Genomic DNA, 17,941 nt, shown 5'->3' with positions numbered 1-17,941 from the left:
CTTCTGCGCTCTAAATTGCAGCCTGTGTTGGGCCTCTCAGATGCTCGGGGCATGGCCAGCTCCCGAAAGCTCAGCTCCCATTTATTATTTTAGAGGCGGAGGATGGCTGGAGTGTTTGAAACCAGGCTGAGCGTAGAGGTTATTGGATGCAAGATCTAAACACAGCTGCAGCGAAGTCCCAACCCAGCTTATGTATTTTGGGCTCATAGAAAATACAGCCTTTTATTGCTCTTGTTAAAGTTCATACACATCTATATCAATAGTGCGCATGTATTCTTCTTATATGTACACAACTTGGAGATGGAGCGATAATGGTGATACTGTTCAGAATGTCTTTTTTTAGATGCAGTTTTCCCTTTTTCTCCCAGTTATGTAAATGTACAATGTGCTGATGGGTGGCTTCTCAGTGTCTAATTATCTCACAGGGAATCTATTTGATCCATTAAGTTAGCCTGTTTCTCCTTTTTTCTGACTGCAAGTTAATTAAAAACGGATGTAGGATTTGCAGAATATAAGATTAGGGGTGTTGTTTGGAAGGTGAAGATAAAAGATGGTACCTTCCTGATATGGCAGGAAGATGAATCATGGACGGCTTATTAGTGCTTGTCTCAGGTATTGTGTTTAAGTACCTAATCTAGCGTAATGAGCATGGTGTCATTTTTCCAATTATATCTCAGACTTTTGTCTCTCACCCAGTGCGCTATACATTTGATTTCCTTCTTTTGGGGTTCTTAAACATAGCGTCTCCCTCACATTTTTTTTGTATCTGATCTTTTCTTAATAGGCGGAGTATTATTTTGGAATATATAAACATTTATGTTTCCAACAATGGCATTTTAAATGTGATGAGTTGTGTGCTCTCATGTATGTATGTTTGTCTGTGTTTACATTTAACATGCCAAACACAACAATAACCTCTCATCTCACCCAATTTGTGTCTCTGCAGGCCTGGATGCGATGAACGCCTCATGTAGGCATCAGCATGGACAGCTGTGAGTCTCCTGTGGTTTCTGGGACAGACGATGGGCTCGGCTCCTCCCAGCAGCAGCAACCACCACAGCCCTGGAACGATCACTCTAGCTCACAGGTCCCTTGCACCAACCAGGCCCCTTCCCTGGACCCCCTGTCTCTCTCTGCTCCCTACCCTTCTCAACCCCAAAATCCCAGTGCGCCTCATGACGGGGTGAGAGAACTACAGTCCCAGCAGCAGCAGCCAAAACAGACATCACCCCAGGCCCACCGTGATAGCTCTGCCACAGGCCAGCTGCATCCCAGAAGACAGGGTCTTGAGGAAGAAGAGCAAGAGGGAGTGAGCTGTGGTGAAGAGGCAGAATCTGAGGACTTAGATGAAATGGAGATTGACAGCTGTTTCCCAAGTCTTCAACCCTTTCCTGGGGTGCCGATGGCTTCAGGGGGAGGAGGCATGCCCACTCTTTTGCGACATCAGCCCACACGACAGCAGGGAGCACCTGAGAGTGGGAGTGAGGAAGGAGAGGAGGAAGAGGAAGAGGAGAGTAGTGATGTGGAGAACCTGGCTGGAGAGATAGTCTACCAGCCAGACGGCTCAGCCTACATCGTGGAGAGCCTCAGTCAGTTGATCCAAAGTGGTGGGGGCATGGTACCCAGCCTGCTTCCCACAAACTCTCTCACCAGTGGGGGAAAACCGGGGGAACCTGCTGGGACTTCATCCTCGGTCTACCCTCAGATCATCAACACGTTCCACATAGCCTCGTCCTTCGGGAAGTGGTTTGGCAATTCAGACCAAGGTTTCCCCAATACCTCAACCATGGCAGGCCTCAGCCCTGTCCTGCACAGTTTCCGTGTCTTCGATGTGCGGCACAAAAGCAACAAGGATTACCTGAACAGCGATGGGTCTGCCAAGAAGTCCTGTGTATCCAAAGATGTTCCCAACAACGTGGATTTCTCCAAATTTGATGGACTAGCCCTGTATGGCAAGGGTAAGCCCATTCTCATGTGTTTTCTCTGCAAGCTGTCCTTTGGCTATGCGCGTTCCTTTGCCACTCATGCCGTCCATGATCACCGCATGACACTGTGTGAGGACGAGCGGCAGCTGCTAGGGGACAAGCAGGCATCTGCCATCATCCAGGGCATTGGGAAGGACAAAGAGCCCCTCATCAGTTTCCTGGAACCAAAAAATAAGAGCACTCCTCTGCCACCTACCCTGCTCCCCATTAACTCTGGCCAGAGCTTCTATGGCACATTTAGTGGTGTCCATCTGGAGCCTGGAAACAGCAGCAGGGACAGCGAGACCCTCCTCAACAAAGACTCTGACTCTGGCCTCCAGCAACAGCAGCAGCAACAAACCCCACTAAGCTCGGTCCTCTCTCTTGGAGGGCTGAGCATTCCCAAAGTGTCCACTCTTACCTCATCCCCAGGCTCTGCCAAAGACTCCAGTGCCCTGCCCAAACAGGGAGGGAGAACAGAGGAGCCTGCTGGGAAAGAGTTGGCATGCAAGGGAGAGGATGGGGACACTGAGGGACATGAAAACAAGGCGCACCTATCGAGCCAGATGGGGGGCTCGGAAGAAGAAGAGGAACTGTTATTAGGGGAGGAGGAAGACGAGGTGGAGGCAGAAAGCACTGCAGTGGCCTGTGGTGGTAACAGTAGCAGCGGCGGGGGTGAAGCGGGGGAACCAGCTGTCTCAAACCAAAGCATTTCCAAATCTCCTTTATTAATGCCTAGTAGCGCTCTCCAGCCTTCTGCCTGCACCTCTGCGGTCAGTTCCACACTCAACAGCAAAGCCCCTGCTTCCACTTCCTCCTCTGTCAAGAAAGAGGGTTCAGCTGCAGACGGTGGGGGGAGGACCTCAGAGCTCCCTCTGAGCTTTAACTGCCAGGGGCCCACTGTTCCCATGGCAATGGCGGCAGCTGCCGTCAGAAGGAGCGAGGATGACACTGCTGGCACTTCCTCCTCACCTCTGTCCTCCAATGCTGCTGCTGATGAAAGTGCCAATCGAGATAGTGCCACAGCTCCAGAACCAAATGATTGCCCGGCAGAGGGAGAGGAGGAAAATGGAGCCCTTCTGCACCATCACCACATGCACCACCATCATCATCACCTCCACCCTTCATCTCATGGTCACTCCCACCTCCCCCCAGGAGGCCCCTGTGATATGACGGGGATGGGCGAGTGTTCACAGAACCATGGGCCTGGTGGTAACGGAGGAAGTGGGGTAGAATGCCCTAAATGTGACACCGTTCTGGGTTCCTCACGCTCCTTAGGTGGGCACATGACCATGATGCATTCACGCAACTCTTGCAAGACACTCAAGTGTCCGAAATGCAACTGGCATTACAAGTACCAGCAGACGTTGGAGGCTCACATGAAAGAGAAGCACCCAGACTCTGGAGGCTCCTGTGCGTACTGCAGCAGTGGTCAGAGCCACCCTCGTCTGGCTCGTGGAGAAAGCTATACCTGTGGATACAAGCCCTTCAGGTGTGAGGTATGTAGCAAAGAAATGTGGCGATACTCAACTTTTTTCTGGGAGGTTGCAGGTTAAGTTGTTTTTGTGTTGTTGAGCCATTTAGGCTTATGTAAGATGTGAAATTATATTCAAAAGTAATATATGTTTGCCTTTATTGCAGTTTAATGGAAAATGTCCTCTAATTTCTAGGTGTGTAACTACTCAACCACCACAAAGGGCAACCTAAGCATCCACATGCAGTCGGACAAGCATCTGAACAACATGCAGACCCTGCAGAATGGAGGCACCATTGGCTCTGCGCAGGAGCAGGTGTTTGGACATAACCCTGGAGGAGTGGTGGCTGTCCCCTCAGTGACCCAGGCCAGTAGCCATCACCCGCCCCACCACCACCCTACACAGTCCTCCACCCATATGGCTGGACCGTGTGGGGCCCCCTCCCCGACCAAGCCGAAGAGCAAACCTACTTGGCGGTGTGAGGTGTGCGACTACGAGACCAACGTGGCACGGAACCTGCGCATCCACATGACCAGCGAGAAGCACATGCACAACATGATGCTACTCCAGCAGAATGTGACTCAGATGCAGCATGGCCGACTTGGCCTGGGAGCCATGCCGTCACCATCTGAGGCTGAGCTCTACCAATATTACCTGACCCAGAACATGAGCCTTCCTCCAGGCCTCAAGATTGACCCAGCTGGAGCTGAGGCCCAGTTCCTGATGGGGAGCTTTCACCTGGATCCCAACATGGCTGCCCTGGCCCCTGCACTTGGTGAGCCCTATTTTGTCTCTCTTGCTTTCAGAAATCCCCCGGTTGCCACAAAATCACAAAGTACAGCTCAGAGCTATTACTTTAATGTGGAATCAGTTTCAGTTTGACTTGATCTTGATTCCTAATTTACACACCGTTAACAACACACATAACGACGAGCAGGATTATCCACATATTGCCTCTCTGCACTGCTGTGTATTCTAGCTATATCACAGCTTTTTAGTTTTGGTAGCTGCCTTTCTTTGTCATGCCCTAAGGTAAGGTATGCCTGCCCTAGTGAACTTGACATCATTGTCTCATTTTACAAGCAGATTGTCACTGAAATGTAAAGAGGGAGAGGTGAAAGATACATGAACTGTTTGAGACAGGTTTACAAGGAGAGGTTACCCCAGACCTTCTCCATACATGATAGGTGTCTTTATGGCATTAGGCCAATGCTCAATGCCTTGATCTGACTTCCATAGTAAAATTGTCTAGTGCACAAGACCAGTCTGCCAATTAGTTTCATCTACAAATATATTGCTTTAAATGTGCCAAGTAGCAAATAGATGCCCAGGGGTAATTCTTTTTTCCTTAACAGGACATGTAAGTGACACTGTACTGATGTGATTTTGACTGAATTTTGAAGTTTACTTTGCAATACCCACTTTTGCTCACAAAAGGTGAGTTAGAGGGCCATGCCTCTATTTTCTCTTCTCCCTGCACTCCCCCTCAGGCAGCCAGCCTCAGCTTTTTTTTATGTCATTATTCCCAAACTGCTGCTGAACTTCACCACTGGAGTTCTCCATTTTTTTCCAACTTTGTAATTGCAGCTATAAATTTTATCTTGGTCAAAGAAGGGAGGTTAGAGGACTCAGCATGGGTAATTCAGCAGCATAGCAGAGCGTTCGGCGGGCCAGTTACAACCCCACAGTTTGTACAGACTTGTCTCCAACTGTCGCCGGTTCAAAGACACAAACAAGAATTGATTGCTGTGACTAATTCGTTTTTTTCCCTCTTCTGCCATCTGGTTCATTTTCCTGTGAGGTGAGTTGTAATAAGCATGTTACAAGGGAGGCGATGATGACAGTCTGGGCCCATAAAATACAGTGGTGTCATCCTCTGTCACACTGTAAGGAACTCTTAAAGACATCATACACAAACACTCTGATATTAACTCAAGAGTAAGACACATAAAGCTCAGTAAATCTCTTGAGAGAATCTGCCATCACAAGGAGATCTCAGACCAAGCAGCTAAAGTGAGAGGTGCCCTTTCATGCTTTCACTGTGGATTTTTGACTTTTGAGTGTGTTGCCAAAGAGATAGATAACAAATGTTGACCTCACATGATCTCATCCTCCTAGTAATCCTCGTTCCCTATGGCTCAGCTACTGTAGTGAAAGGAAGATATGAGACTGGGCGCAAGAGAGTAAAGGAGAAGGGAGGAGGATGTGACTTTTCACTATTAGTGATGGAATTTGTTGTCCAACGGACACTATGAAACAGCACAAACAACAAGTGAGACAGCTATTCACTTAAAAACTTAGCATATAAGTAAAAAATGTGATCTCGTTATATTTCCATACCTTTACAATAACTGGGTTTCAGTAAAAAATAAAATGAAATGAAAAAAAATTATGAAAACAGATGCAAAGCTACAAGTCAGAGTCTTCGTCTAATGGTCTACAACCAGGATTTAGTGAGGAACATGATCCAGGTCTGTGGTAAATCATTGAATCTGCATAGCAATGGGGCATGAGAGCCAGGTAGAAATGAGAGATGCAAGGTGGAGGAAAGGACAGGACTGGGATAGCGATTGGGCATATGTGTGCATCTGTGTGTTTGAAAAAAAAAAAAAAAAAAAAAAGAGAGAGAGTGTAAGAAGCCATGACTGGGGAGCTGGGTCTGTGAGTGATTTCAGAGGGCTTCTCAAAGGTCTCCCTCTCCTGGCTATAAAAACTCAGGTAATGGAGAAAAGTCCAAGAGCAGGCTGCATACTGCAGCAATAAATAAAAAAGGAGCTGCTGGAATTAATTTAGTGTAAAGCCAGGCAGGGTCAAGCCTGCATGCTCAGTCTGGGCAGTGAAAGATTAAAGATCAGCAAGCAAAGGCAAAAACTCCGGCTGCTCTTACCTCATATTTTTAGTATTAATTTTTAAAGTCAGCCTTCCCAGACTGTATAGACATCAGTTCTGTGGTTGGTGTCATAGGATATGTGCTTGCTGCGTTTTTTTCCCCCTCTCATCGTTTAGACTCAGTACCAAGCAGAATTAATCTGTTGCTGTAGGTGTCCATATTGATTTAGAGGCAATCTGGAGTGAAAGAAGCAGAAGAATCCAAGCAAAGTATCCAAGCAGAGAAGTGGATTTTTTTATGTTATTATTCAGTGAATAAGGGCGATGGATTTGATTTACAGTAATGTGTGCTTGGGAACTCTTTAGTTCTTTGGTAATGATAAAATAACTTGCTTTTTTTCTGCGGAGCTCATGGCCTCTGGAGTTGATTTACAAGACAGGCCATGAAAGTGCACCAGCCCAAACAGGGCAATGTGTGCATTCATTCTCTGGCAGTGTGAGGTTTTGGTCCTTATGGAAAAGTCCGGTCTTTGTTATTTCTCAGCTCAAAGCAAGGATAGCCAGAGGTCCATAAATTCGTGCATGCACATTATCCTTCATGCAATGTCGTAGCGACAGACAGTGTGGTTTTTCAAAGCTGAACAGCTTCACTTAACCTGTGGTGATGAGAGATGCACAAACTGTGGCTTCATTTGGAGAACACTATGCTCACTAACTCAAAACAATTAAATAATGATTTACATGTCCTGAGGTAAAATACTGAGAGGTAAAGTGATCTTTAAAAACAGAACTCTGAGCTGTCTGAGCTTTGAATGTGTCTAACACAAGTGTATATTTGCAGCCATCTAAATACCTTTCTTTCCTCTCTTCCTCTTTTTTTCTATCTTTCTCTGTGTTCCCCACACGTTCTAGTAGGTGGGGAGATCCCTATGGATGTGCGGCTGGGCGGTGGGCAGTTGGTGTCCGAAGAACTGATGACCCTGGGAGAAAGTCTATCACAAACCAGCGACCCCTCCCTCAAGCTGTTTCAGTGTGCTGTATGCAACCGCTTCACCACTGACAACCTGGATGTGCTCGGCATGCATATGGGAGCTGAACGCAGCCTCCCGGAGGAGGAGTGGCGTGCTGTGGTGGGCGACTCTCACCAGTGCAAGTTGTGCCACTACACCACCCAGCTCAAGGCCAACTTCCAGCTTCACTGCAAGACAGACAAGCATGTGCAAAAGTACCAGCTTGTGGCCCACATAAAAGAAGGGGGCAAAGGCAATGAATGGCGCCTGAAGTGTGTGGCCATAGGCAACCCGGTACACCTGAAGTGCAATGCCTGCGACTACTACACCAACAGCCTGGAGAAGCTGAGGATGCACACTGTCAATACCCGCCATGAGGCTAGCCTCAAACTCTACAAGGTGAGTGGTCCTCAAGCTCCTTTATCACACCTAACAATCAACTTTGTCATGACAGTGTATCACAATTTTCATATCATTACTGAATATATACACTACATATATTATTGTACAGTTTGAGATTATATAGTACAACCATAGGAAGTAGTACATTTGTTTCATATTTGGAAGCATTTATTATCCGATTGAACTTTGATGAGTTTTACACAAATGTGCCCTTAATCCTCTCCCTCTCTTAACTTGATACTCCTCCGCATGGCACAGTAAATATTCCAGTGCTGCCCACACCACTAGACTAGTTGCTTTTCCAAGGCATGAATGATGGCTTTCTTGTGTTACTCTTGCCATCCCAGCAGTCATACAGACGCAGGGGCCACAGTGCTGCCACGAGAAGAACATGGCAGGTGAAGCTGGTTTGGAGGCTTAGGGGTGAATCACTAGGAGACGAATGAAGAAGTGTGAGGAGACAGAGGTTTGGTGCTAATACTCCTCGGAGCAGGAAAGGCTGAATCGTTCTCGACAGCCGTATTGATTTTTGCTGGACTTGGAGCTTCACCTTCTCCTCTAATCATTCCATAATAGCCAATGGATGAACACTCTCCGAACAAATGGCCATAAATCTAACAGGCCTGATTCCACTTAGGTACCTATCCTGTGTGTCTGCGGCTTTGGCCACTCTGCGCTTAACCCAAACTGGCATAGCTGCGCACGCACGTACAACACACACACAACGAAACACATACAAACAGTGACAACATGCGCTCCCTGTAAGCCTACACTACGTACACACAGACATAATCTAACATATAACACTGTGATGTGCACCGTCTCCTTGTAGATGCTGCTATTATTTGTAATAAGTCCACTCCATTGTCAAGTGTTTGACTCTTAAAAAGTAAACAGGAAGAACTATTTAAACAGCTCTGTTGCTTGACACTTTTGTATTGGTATCTTAGTATACCATGACTTCTTTTGGAAAAGAGCATGTGAAAAATGTGCTGCTTCAAGCATGGTGTTTTTAATCACATTAAAAACTAAGGTGAAGTGGCCCATCCACTTACACCGCCTCAAAAAGGCTGTCTTTTTGAAAATCATCCAACGTCTTGAGTGGTTCCTCAGAACCACTGGCATGATAGACATGTTTCCTGTCCACAAGTCCTTTGTGCTGAAATCACAGTAAAAGAGAGAAATCAATTTTCAGTGTTTAGTTAAAGGGGACGGTGTGATGCTCCTGCTACAGCTGTTAGAGAGACCAGAGGACACAGGAGGTGTTGAGGTGAGAATTTGTGGTTTGCATCAGGATAAATGAGAGGACCACAGGAACATTTTTTTCAGATGCACAGGGTATTTATAGATGCATACAAATGCAAATATGCAACTTAATCTGCGAATGTGTCGAGTCAGTTGTGAGACAGCAGAAAAGCGTGGCCAGTTATCCTTGTGTTTTTTTCCAGCCCATGGTCATTCTCTCCTGGCCTTAGCTGCTGGACTTACTGGCCCACATTCCAATGACAGTTTCACATTAGACCAAAATAGACAGGCACTGCCATAATCCTCACTCTCTTCCTCACACCTTTTGGACAGAGAGACTTGCTTTGTCTGGCAGGATAGGGTGCAATTTATATTACATTATCTTTGTGCTTTCCACTTTGCTATGAGCCCGAAAGGCAAAAAAGAAACATTTTTTCTCTCCTCTGTCTCTTTTTCTGCACAAGTTTTTAAGAGAGAAGAGACATATGTCATCATACTGCAGCTCAGGCTGTGGGGGGATTAAATATGTACAACACATCCAGGCATGATCATTTTTTATGACTTAAGCCTCTTAAGATGGCTCCATATTTCTTAAAACCAATTGATCTTCTGAGTAAGAGTGTGTGCATTTGTCCAGAAATTACCTGCTCCCTCAACCCGAGAACACTGCAGCCCTCATAAGCTCTCCTCATCCCAGACACTACTTAAAAACAGAGATGTTTTGGAGTTGACAAGAATTATTACAATATTTTATGACTTACAAATGTGATTAGCGGACAACAAATACATGGTTGTGAGGCCTCTTTGGCAGCGCAGGCTCCCCACTTGACAATGTCACAGTCTTCGTGCTGCATTCGATTTACTGTCCTGGTAGAGATACTGACAGGCAGAAACCCACAGTGGCCCACAAGCCTGTAAACCCAACTTGGTGTACTATGCAAAGACGAAAAAAGGAAAATCACCATTCATTTATTCTTCCCCAAAGAAATCCGATGCAAATGGCACCATTTTTAACCTTTTTGGGGAGAAAATAAATCATCAAGTCAGCATAAACAGGCCGTGTGATGTGGGAGATGCTTGGGACACTTCACCCAAATCAAACTGGTTTGCATTAAACAGGCCCTTTGTGTGCACAGCTCCATATAAATTGGAGCCTGTAATTACTGGAATTAAAAAGGAAGGTTTAAACTGAGGGCTAAGCTGGATGGGATAATTTGAGAGTCTGTGGTATGCGGCCCATATTAGGGCTTTCTAAAAATATCACCCCCACCACCCCAACTATTGGAATGTTCCAAAAGACCACAGAAAGATCCTGCAAGTCATCCTGACCACATGGACCACCACACAGTGGGGGGTGATGCCGTCTTCCCCTGTGTACTGTATTCTCAGTTGAGACATACCCATTCTGAGTGCAGCGTGTCCTGCCAACACACCCCTGTGCTCCGAGGCTAACTTTCACCTTCTCTTTTTTCCCATGGACCTTAGGGTTTTTTCGTGGCTCTGATGATAGCATGATGGTCACCCATCTGCTCCTAGGATGGTCATTCCTAAACACAAACAGATGGATTGTGTTGCAGTATCCAGATAACCCAAATGTTAGTTTGTGTACTCTGTGTTTTGAGACTACGTAGCACTCCCCTGAGACTCTCTGTTCATCTTGAACAAACCCAGCTTACATTCTCATTTTACAGTTAGCCACGTACATACTGTGTGAATATGATAGCCCTTATACCACCAGCAGTAGGCCTCAGGGCTTGGCTATGTGTTAGTGTGGAGGTGAGATGAGTGGAACTAATCCAGCTCCCAGGCCCTGGCTGCTCTGGCCAGACAGAAAGGGTGGGGCCTAACCAGGCCCAGCCACAGGCCTCAGCTTCCAGTCAAGGGTTGGGGGAAAGGGGAGGAGCATGGGGAGTTAGCTGGCTACCTTCCTTGTCTCGGGGGCCGGTGCAATCGGCGGTAATTGAGATTGATTGGATGTTATTTTTCCTCTTGCAAATGTAGTCCATTAGCTTGGCACATGCATAATCAGTTTAGAGCGCAGTTAGCCGAATGTAATCATGTTCCTCGGTGTCTGCTAGCACAAAATCCACTCCAGATGCCGCTTGGCCATGGAAAGAAAGGGAGAAAGTGCCGTCACTATCAGATGGGGAATCTTTAACCAAGAAAGTCCTGACACCCCTCCCTCTCTCCTGGTCCCGCTCTGTTGAGCACACACATAACTATACAAACTTCTCACCTATCTCTCCCTCCGCCTTGCACGCACAGTCACATCCACTGTCTGCTCCTCACCTATGTGAACAGGGCTTTTGATTGTATGTTCTGCATTTTAACTGCACTAACATAGTGTTAAGTGGAGCCCAGCGGCTGGCCCATTAGCGAACACAATACATCTGTAACTTGGATGGAGTCTCTGCTCTTATTTTACCCTTCAGTGCAGTCCAAAAGAATCAGTGAACGCTGAGGAAAGAAAAAGTCTACACTCTGCAGAGAGCAAATAATCACAATGAAACATAATAGAGGCAAAGAGGTAGTAATGTAAATGAAGGGATTAGCGGTTACATGAAAAGGCATTAAGGTGGTTCACTGATGATCCTGAAGTACTGGCTTCTCAGACTCAGGAATGCAAATTGTGTTGACCTCTTCCCATTAATGATCATAACTACCAGGATTGACTCCAGTTCTCTTGGACTATACAATAGTCTGTCGTTAGGTTACAACCACAAATAGCTGATGTTTGTATTCCAGCTCTAGAAAAAATATCAATCAAAAAGAGCTGTACAGGAGGTCAGTCCTGCTGACTTTGACATAGGCCACGTGCCCACTAGATGACAGGATCGCTGATTTTGGCATCCTAGATGAATTGTCAGATATTCACACATACAGGGTTATTATGGAGTCTTCTTACCCCTCACTACTGTGACAGGGTCGGCACCATCATGTCGTATTCCTCTCCTGCGCTCCTAACTTTTCCGTGATGTCCCAAAAATTCTAAATATTTTGTGGTGGTCTCATATTGTGAGCAGACAAATGAGCCCAAATTGTCACGCTGGCCAGCATCAAAATAAAAATTACAGCAGGTATTGTGAGATGTCCTCTGGCGAAATGATGTCTAGCGGGCGCCTGGCCTTACCCACTCACCCACTAGACATTTCTAAGAAGAGGAGGGGTAGGAGAAGGATGGAGAGACAGACAGGAGAGAGGGGATGGAGGGGTGGGGGCGACAGGAGGGTTGGAAGGATAGATACTCTGCTAATTATCATGGCTAGCCTATGATTGTTCAGTAATAGTGCTCAGTGGGAAAGGTTGCAGCAGTTCCAGGAAGAGCTGAGCTCTGATTTACTGGTACTACCGCTCTAATAAAGCGCTCGCTGCACATCCTGGGAGACAGCCCATTCTCTCCTTTCACATGCACAAGCGTGTGAATACACACACAAACGCACACACACACACACACACACACACACACACACATGCAATCTTGTAATCTAAAGTGCCAGCAGATGACAACATAGGGCTCATGAAATGTATCATTTTAATTGCTCATAGAGAAGTTCTTATAATATGATTTTGTACAAGTGATTTACATGTGATAAAAGGCATCACACTAAGGAAGTATTAAAATTCTGTACAAGCCCCTGTAACACCTCCTTAGTCAATACAAGTCTTGATCCTGAACCCCAGTTACCCCCTTTGTGTCAGGGGTTGCCTGCAGGATGTTGAGCTTTAGTGTCCTATCTCAAACAGATCTCAGTTACTCTGACTGGTGAGTGGAACAAGGATGGAGTGGCACACTACAAAAAAAATTGGATTGGAGAGAGGTGCTGTCAGGCAAGTAAGGGGGGCTGGTAGGGCTTGGTGTTTGGCAATGTGCAAGAATTTCACAACTTTTCTAGCTCCCACCTCTTGAGAAGGCCAGGGAGAGGGTCGGGCTTTTGACTTGTGGCACAGCTGCTGCTGCTGCTGCTGCTGCTGTTGCTTGTATGTGCAACTGCCCTACTGTGGGTTTTGCTGAGACTGACAAAGTGACAGTGAAAAAAAGCAAAAGACAGGGGGCAGAAAGCTGCTTACACAGGGGAGGCTGGTCTTTTCCCAGCTTTCTTTTTTTTCTATTTTACAATGTCTGTTCACCACAATTGCCAGAGTTAAAAGGGCCCAGTGCATTACCAGACCAGGTCCTCCATCCTGGGTCTGTGGTGGCAATAGAGATGCATTCTCTGTGTTCCCTCGCGCTGAGCCATAGGAGGATTCGAGAAGGGATAGAGATGATGTGTTACATTGTCAGCTGGGAGTTGGAGCTCCTTGGTGATTGTGTTAATGGTTATTTGTTTTGATTAGATTTTTTTTTGTTTCTGGATGTGAGCAGCAGGGCACGCTCCTGCTGAAGTGCAAGGAAGCTGCTGATCCTGTTATCTCCATCAGCAGAGAGGGTAGATCGGCTTTTGGGGAGGGAAAGGAAATAGGAGGCAAGGCATATCGGTTTTTGAGGCTGGGGTTCATTGCAAAGGAGACATAAATTCCACTTTTTGTACATTAGGTGAGTTTTGCCACAATAAGCATTGATATACGGTGCACATATACAGTTTATACCTCCCGCCCTACATCCCCCGCTTTTTACAGACAGTAAAACCGTTTCTGTCAACTGTCAGCCATCCTTGACTCTATACCTCTCAGTCCACTCTGCTTCTATCTACGTTATATTGCGTCTCTCCTCGCTGTTCCTACCTTTTCTTCACTGTCTCCACAAAATTAATAAACCTAACAAACAGGGGGTTAGGGGAGCCACCGAACAGACCAGTATGGATAATGAAGCAGTGGGTGGTCCAGAATGGGGATCTGCTTAAGGTTAAATATCTTTAATCCAACCATGCTGGAAAAAGTTCTCCTGAGTTATAATCCAGCATCTGTGTCCCCCGTCCCACTCTTTCTACTTACTCATCAGCCTTTCAGAAGTTCCTTCCTCCTCACTTGAGAGCAAAGTACTGTTAACATTTTGTCAACGCACTGATTTTCGTACAAAGTGTTCCAGGCTTAAATTTGTCTTTAATTTTTGTGGTTATGACAAATGGTAAAATAAAGTTGTTCCCTTTTAAAGTGATTATTGGGGATGGTGGAATTATTGAGAGGACAATTACATTTTGGAGAAAGATAATATTACAGTCATATCAGTTATGATCCTGTGATTTGACCACCCTGCTGTAAAGATGCCACAGAGATAGTATTCACTTTGCCTTGTCTTTGAAAACACCTTCAGGCTTAGGATTCCATATAATTAGTGGCCTCCGCAATTTCCTATGAACTCATTATGTATTTGCTAGTCAAACTGCAGTAAAATGAATTGTCATGTAGGCGGACTGTCATCACATTTACATGCACACAGATGACTAATATTACTATGAATACCCAGATCGAAGTGATTGTCCTTTCCTTGCTTTGCATTTCCCAATAACCAAGCAACATGTGTTGTTTAATGACCCAGTTAATGTCTAGAATTATGTGTGGTTGCCTACAGGCTCATATATTAACACAGTAGCATTAATGCTAATTTGGAGATTTTCCTGGTCAACAGAACACCTTAATGTAAGTTCCGATTCTTGTAGTGTTGAGAACCAGACAAACCAAACTGGCAACAAAGGCCAACTGTTGAAGCCCTTCGTGTCACATGTGTCTGGGCCAAAACAGTCTGGACCTGCATGAGAGGAAATAGCACGCCATAGCAGCAGGTGACAGTAGTCTGTATTTGTTATTCAAAAAGGGAAACTGGAAGACTGACAGGACGAATTCAAGATGCTAGTTAGCTCGTTAACACATCAACAACACAACCTGATGTTGAAACAACAAAGGATATTTACTGTGCGCCAGCAAACAGTAACACAAACAATTATGAATTGTTTCTGCTAAATGGCTAAAAAAATAATCTTACCTAGTCTAACAAGTTTGTTTCTATCCCTCTTGACCTTAGCTGTTTGCTTTCCTCACTTCTGTTTGTCCCCTTGTGCACTGAGCTGAACTGCCAATCAGAATGATTTCCCTCACTGACGGGCTCTGCTGGCTCTGATGCAGATTCAATATGCTAAATCGGCCAAAGAACAGGTGTCAAGGGACGACTGGTGCCAACAGTGCGAAACACACCACAAAAACTAGGGTGATATATGCTCACTAATGACCCAACATTGATCATGCTTGGTGTATCAGGGCCATTAGTTGTAAACTGCTGCATGTGGTTCGAACTCTAAAAGAAACTAGACTCAGCCGCTGATGTGTTTTGAATTCATGCAAACACACTGTGTGGCTATCATGACTCGAATCAAGCGTTTCACAGGTCTTTTTTGCCCAGCTGGTCAATACATCTGGCGACCTATAGCCATTGCACCTGAAAGACTAACAGTGGCAATTGGCAGGTAAACACTGCTTTGATGAGGCCAGATGGAGGCTCCTGTGAATCTATGTAGCTCCTAAGCTGAAGGGATGGAGAGAGTGAGGCAGGCAGGCTTACCGGCTCTGTGCCATCAATACATCAGTGGCTAAGCCACCAGATTAATGGCCTCCGAGTGGTCAGGGCCACAAAACTACTCAGCTCTGCGGTCTGTGTTCAGTGAAGCTGTACATGAAAGCAAGGTGGGGTGAAGAGACAGATGAGGAGAGGGGAGGAGGTCTTAGGTACCAGGATGAGCACACAGGGACCTCTATTCTGTTTGGGTTTGGCCTACAGAGTAGAGTCATGGGACAGATAAATTTTACAGAATGATAGATATGTGCCCCTGGCTGTTGTTTCATTCCCCTTGCCTTGTAATGTTCCACTTGTAAGTCCTAAATGATGTTTGAGTAGCTAAACAAAAAAATTCTACGCAGTATTAAGTCATTTTATATACATGTATTTATAAGTGAGGACATTTAGTTTTCTGAGCACAACCTGTTGGCTATGTAGTTTGCTGGAAGGCAGCCGAATTCAAACCCATGCTTGATTTACAGTACTGCAGCCATTTAAATAGCTCCTAAGTGCGCAGAGCATGTACTGCCTTTGTTTTACCTAGGTTTTTCTTTGTTTTAACAAATCTGCCCCTAAGGTCTTTCCATTTTGTGGTGCATCGATTACTGTTGGATTGCAGAACTTCAGCAATTTCTCGCCTGGATTTCATTGTTGTTTGTGATGGGTCAGAGAGGTGCTGATGCCTGCATGCATGTTCCTCTCAAAGCAGTCTATTTTGGATGGGTTATGTAGCGCAAAATGTGACGTGAACTCTGTGAAGTAGTCTGTGCAACAAAAAGTTCGCCTCACCTCTCTGACCACTCTCAAGGCTTGATTAAAGATTAACCTTCCACTGGTTTCCTGAGGACAATTTTCTGGGTAGAGTTTTTATTTGAAACAGTGGGGCGTCAGAGGCCTTTCCGAGCCATCTCTCTTTCTAAACTTCATGGCGCTGGTTGTCCATCCATGTTTTGCCTAATTGCTGTGTGCTGCAGTCCAGGGTTAGAACTGGGAGCTGTAAATCTATCAGTGTTATGCAGACAATGTTTTCTCCAGATGTAGAAGAAAAGATTTCATCCTTTTGTAATTAAGCGGTGCAGCCCAGGGTGTCATGCGGTTTTTATTGGGGGCCCTGGAACAGATCATTTTGCACCTTGTTTTCTCATCATGCCTGTTATTCTTCAATACAAAAGATGGATAAAATGGAAAGATGAAAATGAAAAAAAAGGTAGCAGAGAATAGAATCTCTTGTTTAAATCGTAATATGGAAATTACTAGGTAGTGATGTAAGAGGTAGCGATGGGGAGCGCAGGGTGGAGGCACAAAGGGGACAAAGGCATAGTCATGGAACTAAGGCAATTACATAGTTCCCCAGATGAGGAATATCAGAAAAAACGCACGTCTTTTTTAACCCCAGGAATGTTCCCAAATGTTATCTTTCCCACGGGTGCCGTCTTCTACACCTGTGTTCTACTTTAAACTAAGCGAGAGGGGGAGCGAGTTGGGGAAAGTGATAGTGAGTGAAAGAGGGAGAGACAGCTTTAAGAGTTGGGGACGAGAATGCTCTTCAGTTTCTCAAGGGCACCGATACTTTATGGCCTTCACATTCCTGCATGACAAACTGATGCCCAGAATAGACAGAGTGGCACTGGGGGGGAAGAAAAAGAGTTTAACTACCATGCCTTAAAGCCCCACCCCGACATATCATCTCCGTTCCTTGCTCACCTTCACCTCACCCTGCTTCGTTTATGTGGCGAACCTCAGGGTCACGCCGTCTGACGCTTTTCTTTTACTAGCCAGAGCTGGCGAAAGTGAGAGACTGAAGTGCAGGCTTTTGTTTAGTGTAAGCAGCTCCACACATTTGTGTTTTATAAAGTCCTTTTCAATCTCATGTTGATTTACAGAGGCCTCTTTCCTCTGAGATCTCTTCAGAGGAGCAGACAGCAGAGGAAGTCTCCACAGCCACTGAACTCCCAGGCTCACTCCCAGATCATATACTATCATCCCTCACTGCCTTCCTTGCCAGCACCACAAACTCTTTTTTTTTAATAATGTCACCACATTCAATCAACACTAGCCCTAAAATTAAGGACTGCTGAATAATTCAAACTTGGATCCTTCCTTCAGATGGCCTTTCTCTGTCACTAGATAGGAATTTCCTTAATTTATGCTTGTTAGGTTGGAATAGTCATGTTGAAATAATTTGAACCATAAGGGCTGTCTGTGCAGCTACTGTTTAAATGAGAACTCTGGGAGCTGTTAAAGTTTGAACATGAAATTGTGAGATCTGGAATGCAAATTATTATTCAAATGATCAATGTATTAATTTGCATGCTGAGAGGCGTGAGGGAGAGAAAGAGCATCTTAATAAGTTCTGTAAAGCAAAGTATTTTATTATTTGTTGATGTTTCAGGAGTGAGGGCGTATTAATTTTGCAGTTATGAGTCCCAGTGTGACCTAAATCTCTCTCTCTTTCTTTCTCACTCGCATGCACACACACATATCTGTCACACACAACACACACACACACACACATATCTGTCACACACA

At 45.5% G+C, this 17,941-nt stretch overlaps 1 protein-coding gene across 7 annotated transcripts in view; it reads left to right on the top strand.

Moving 5' to 3' along the window:
* The window catches only part of zfhx3b (zinc finger homeobox 3b), a 143,131-nt gene that overhangs the window by 46,363 nt on the left and 78,827 nt on the right, over positions 1-17,941 (top strand). For 6 of the 7 annotated variants that reach the window (XM_050058204.1, XM_050058117.1, XM_050057955.1 and 3 more), the window contains exons 2-4: positions 947-3,463; positions 3,635-4,214; positions 7,181-7,677. In XM_050058204.1, the coding sequence (XP_049914161.1) occupies positions 983-3,463; positions 3,635-4,214; positions 7,181-7,677 (3,558 nt within the window). In that variant the 5' untranslated portion in view covers positions 947-982. The remainder of the gene's footprint in view (positions 1-946; positions 3,464-3,634; positions 4,215-7,180; positions 7,678-17,941) is intronic. The other variant, XM_050058033.1, reaches the window with a different exon arrangement.

The sequence above is a fragment of the Epinephelus moara genome, chromosome 1 (assembly GCF_006386435.1).
Source record: "Epinephelus moara isolate mb chromosome 1, YSFRI_EMoa_1.0, whole genome shotgun sequence".
Classification (NCBI taxonomy): Eukaryota; Metazoa; Chordata; class Actinopteri; order Perciformes; family Serranidae; genus Epinephelus; species Epinephelus moara.
Note: the sequence above shows the minus strand (reverse complement) of the source record. Positions and strands in the feature narration are given on the sequence as shown.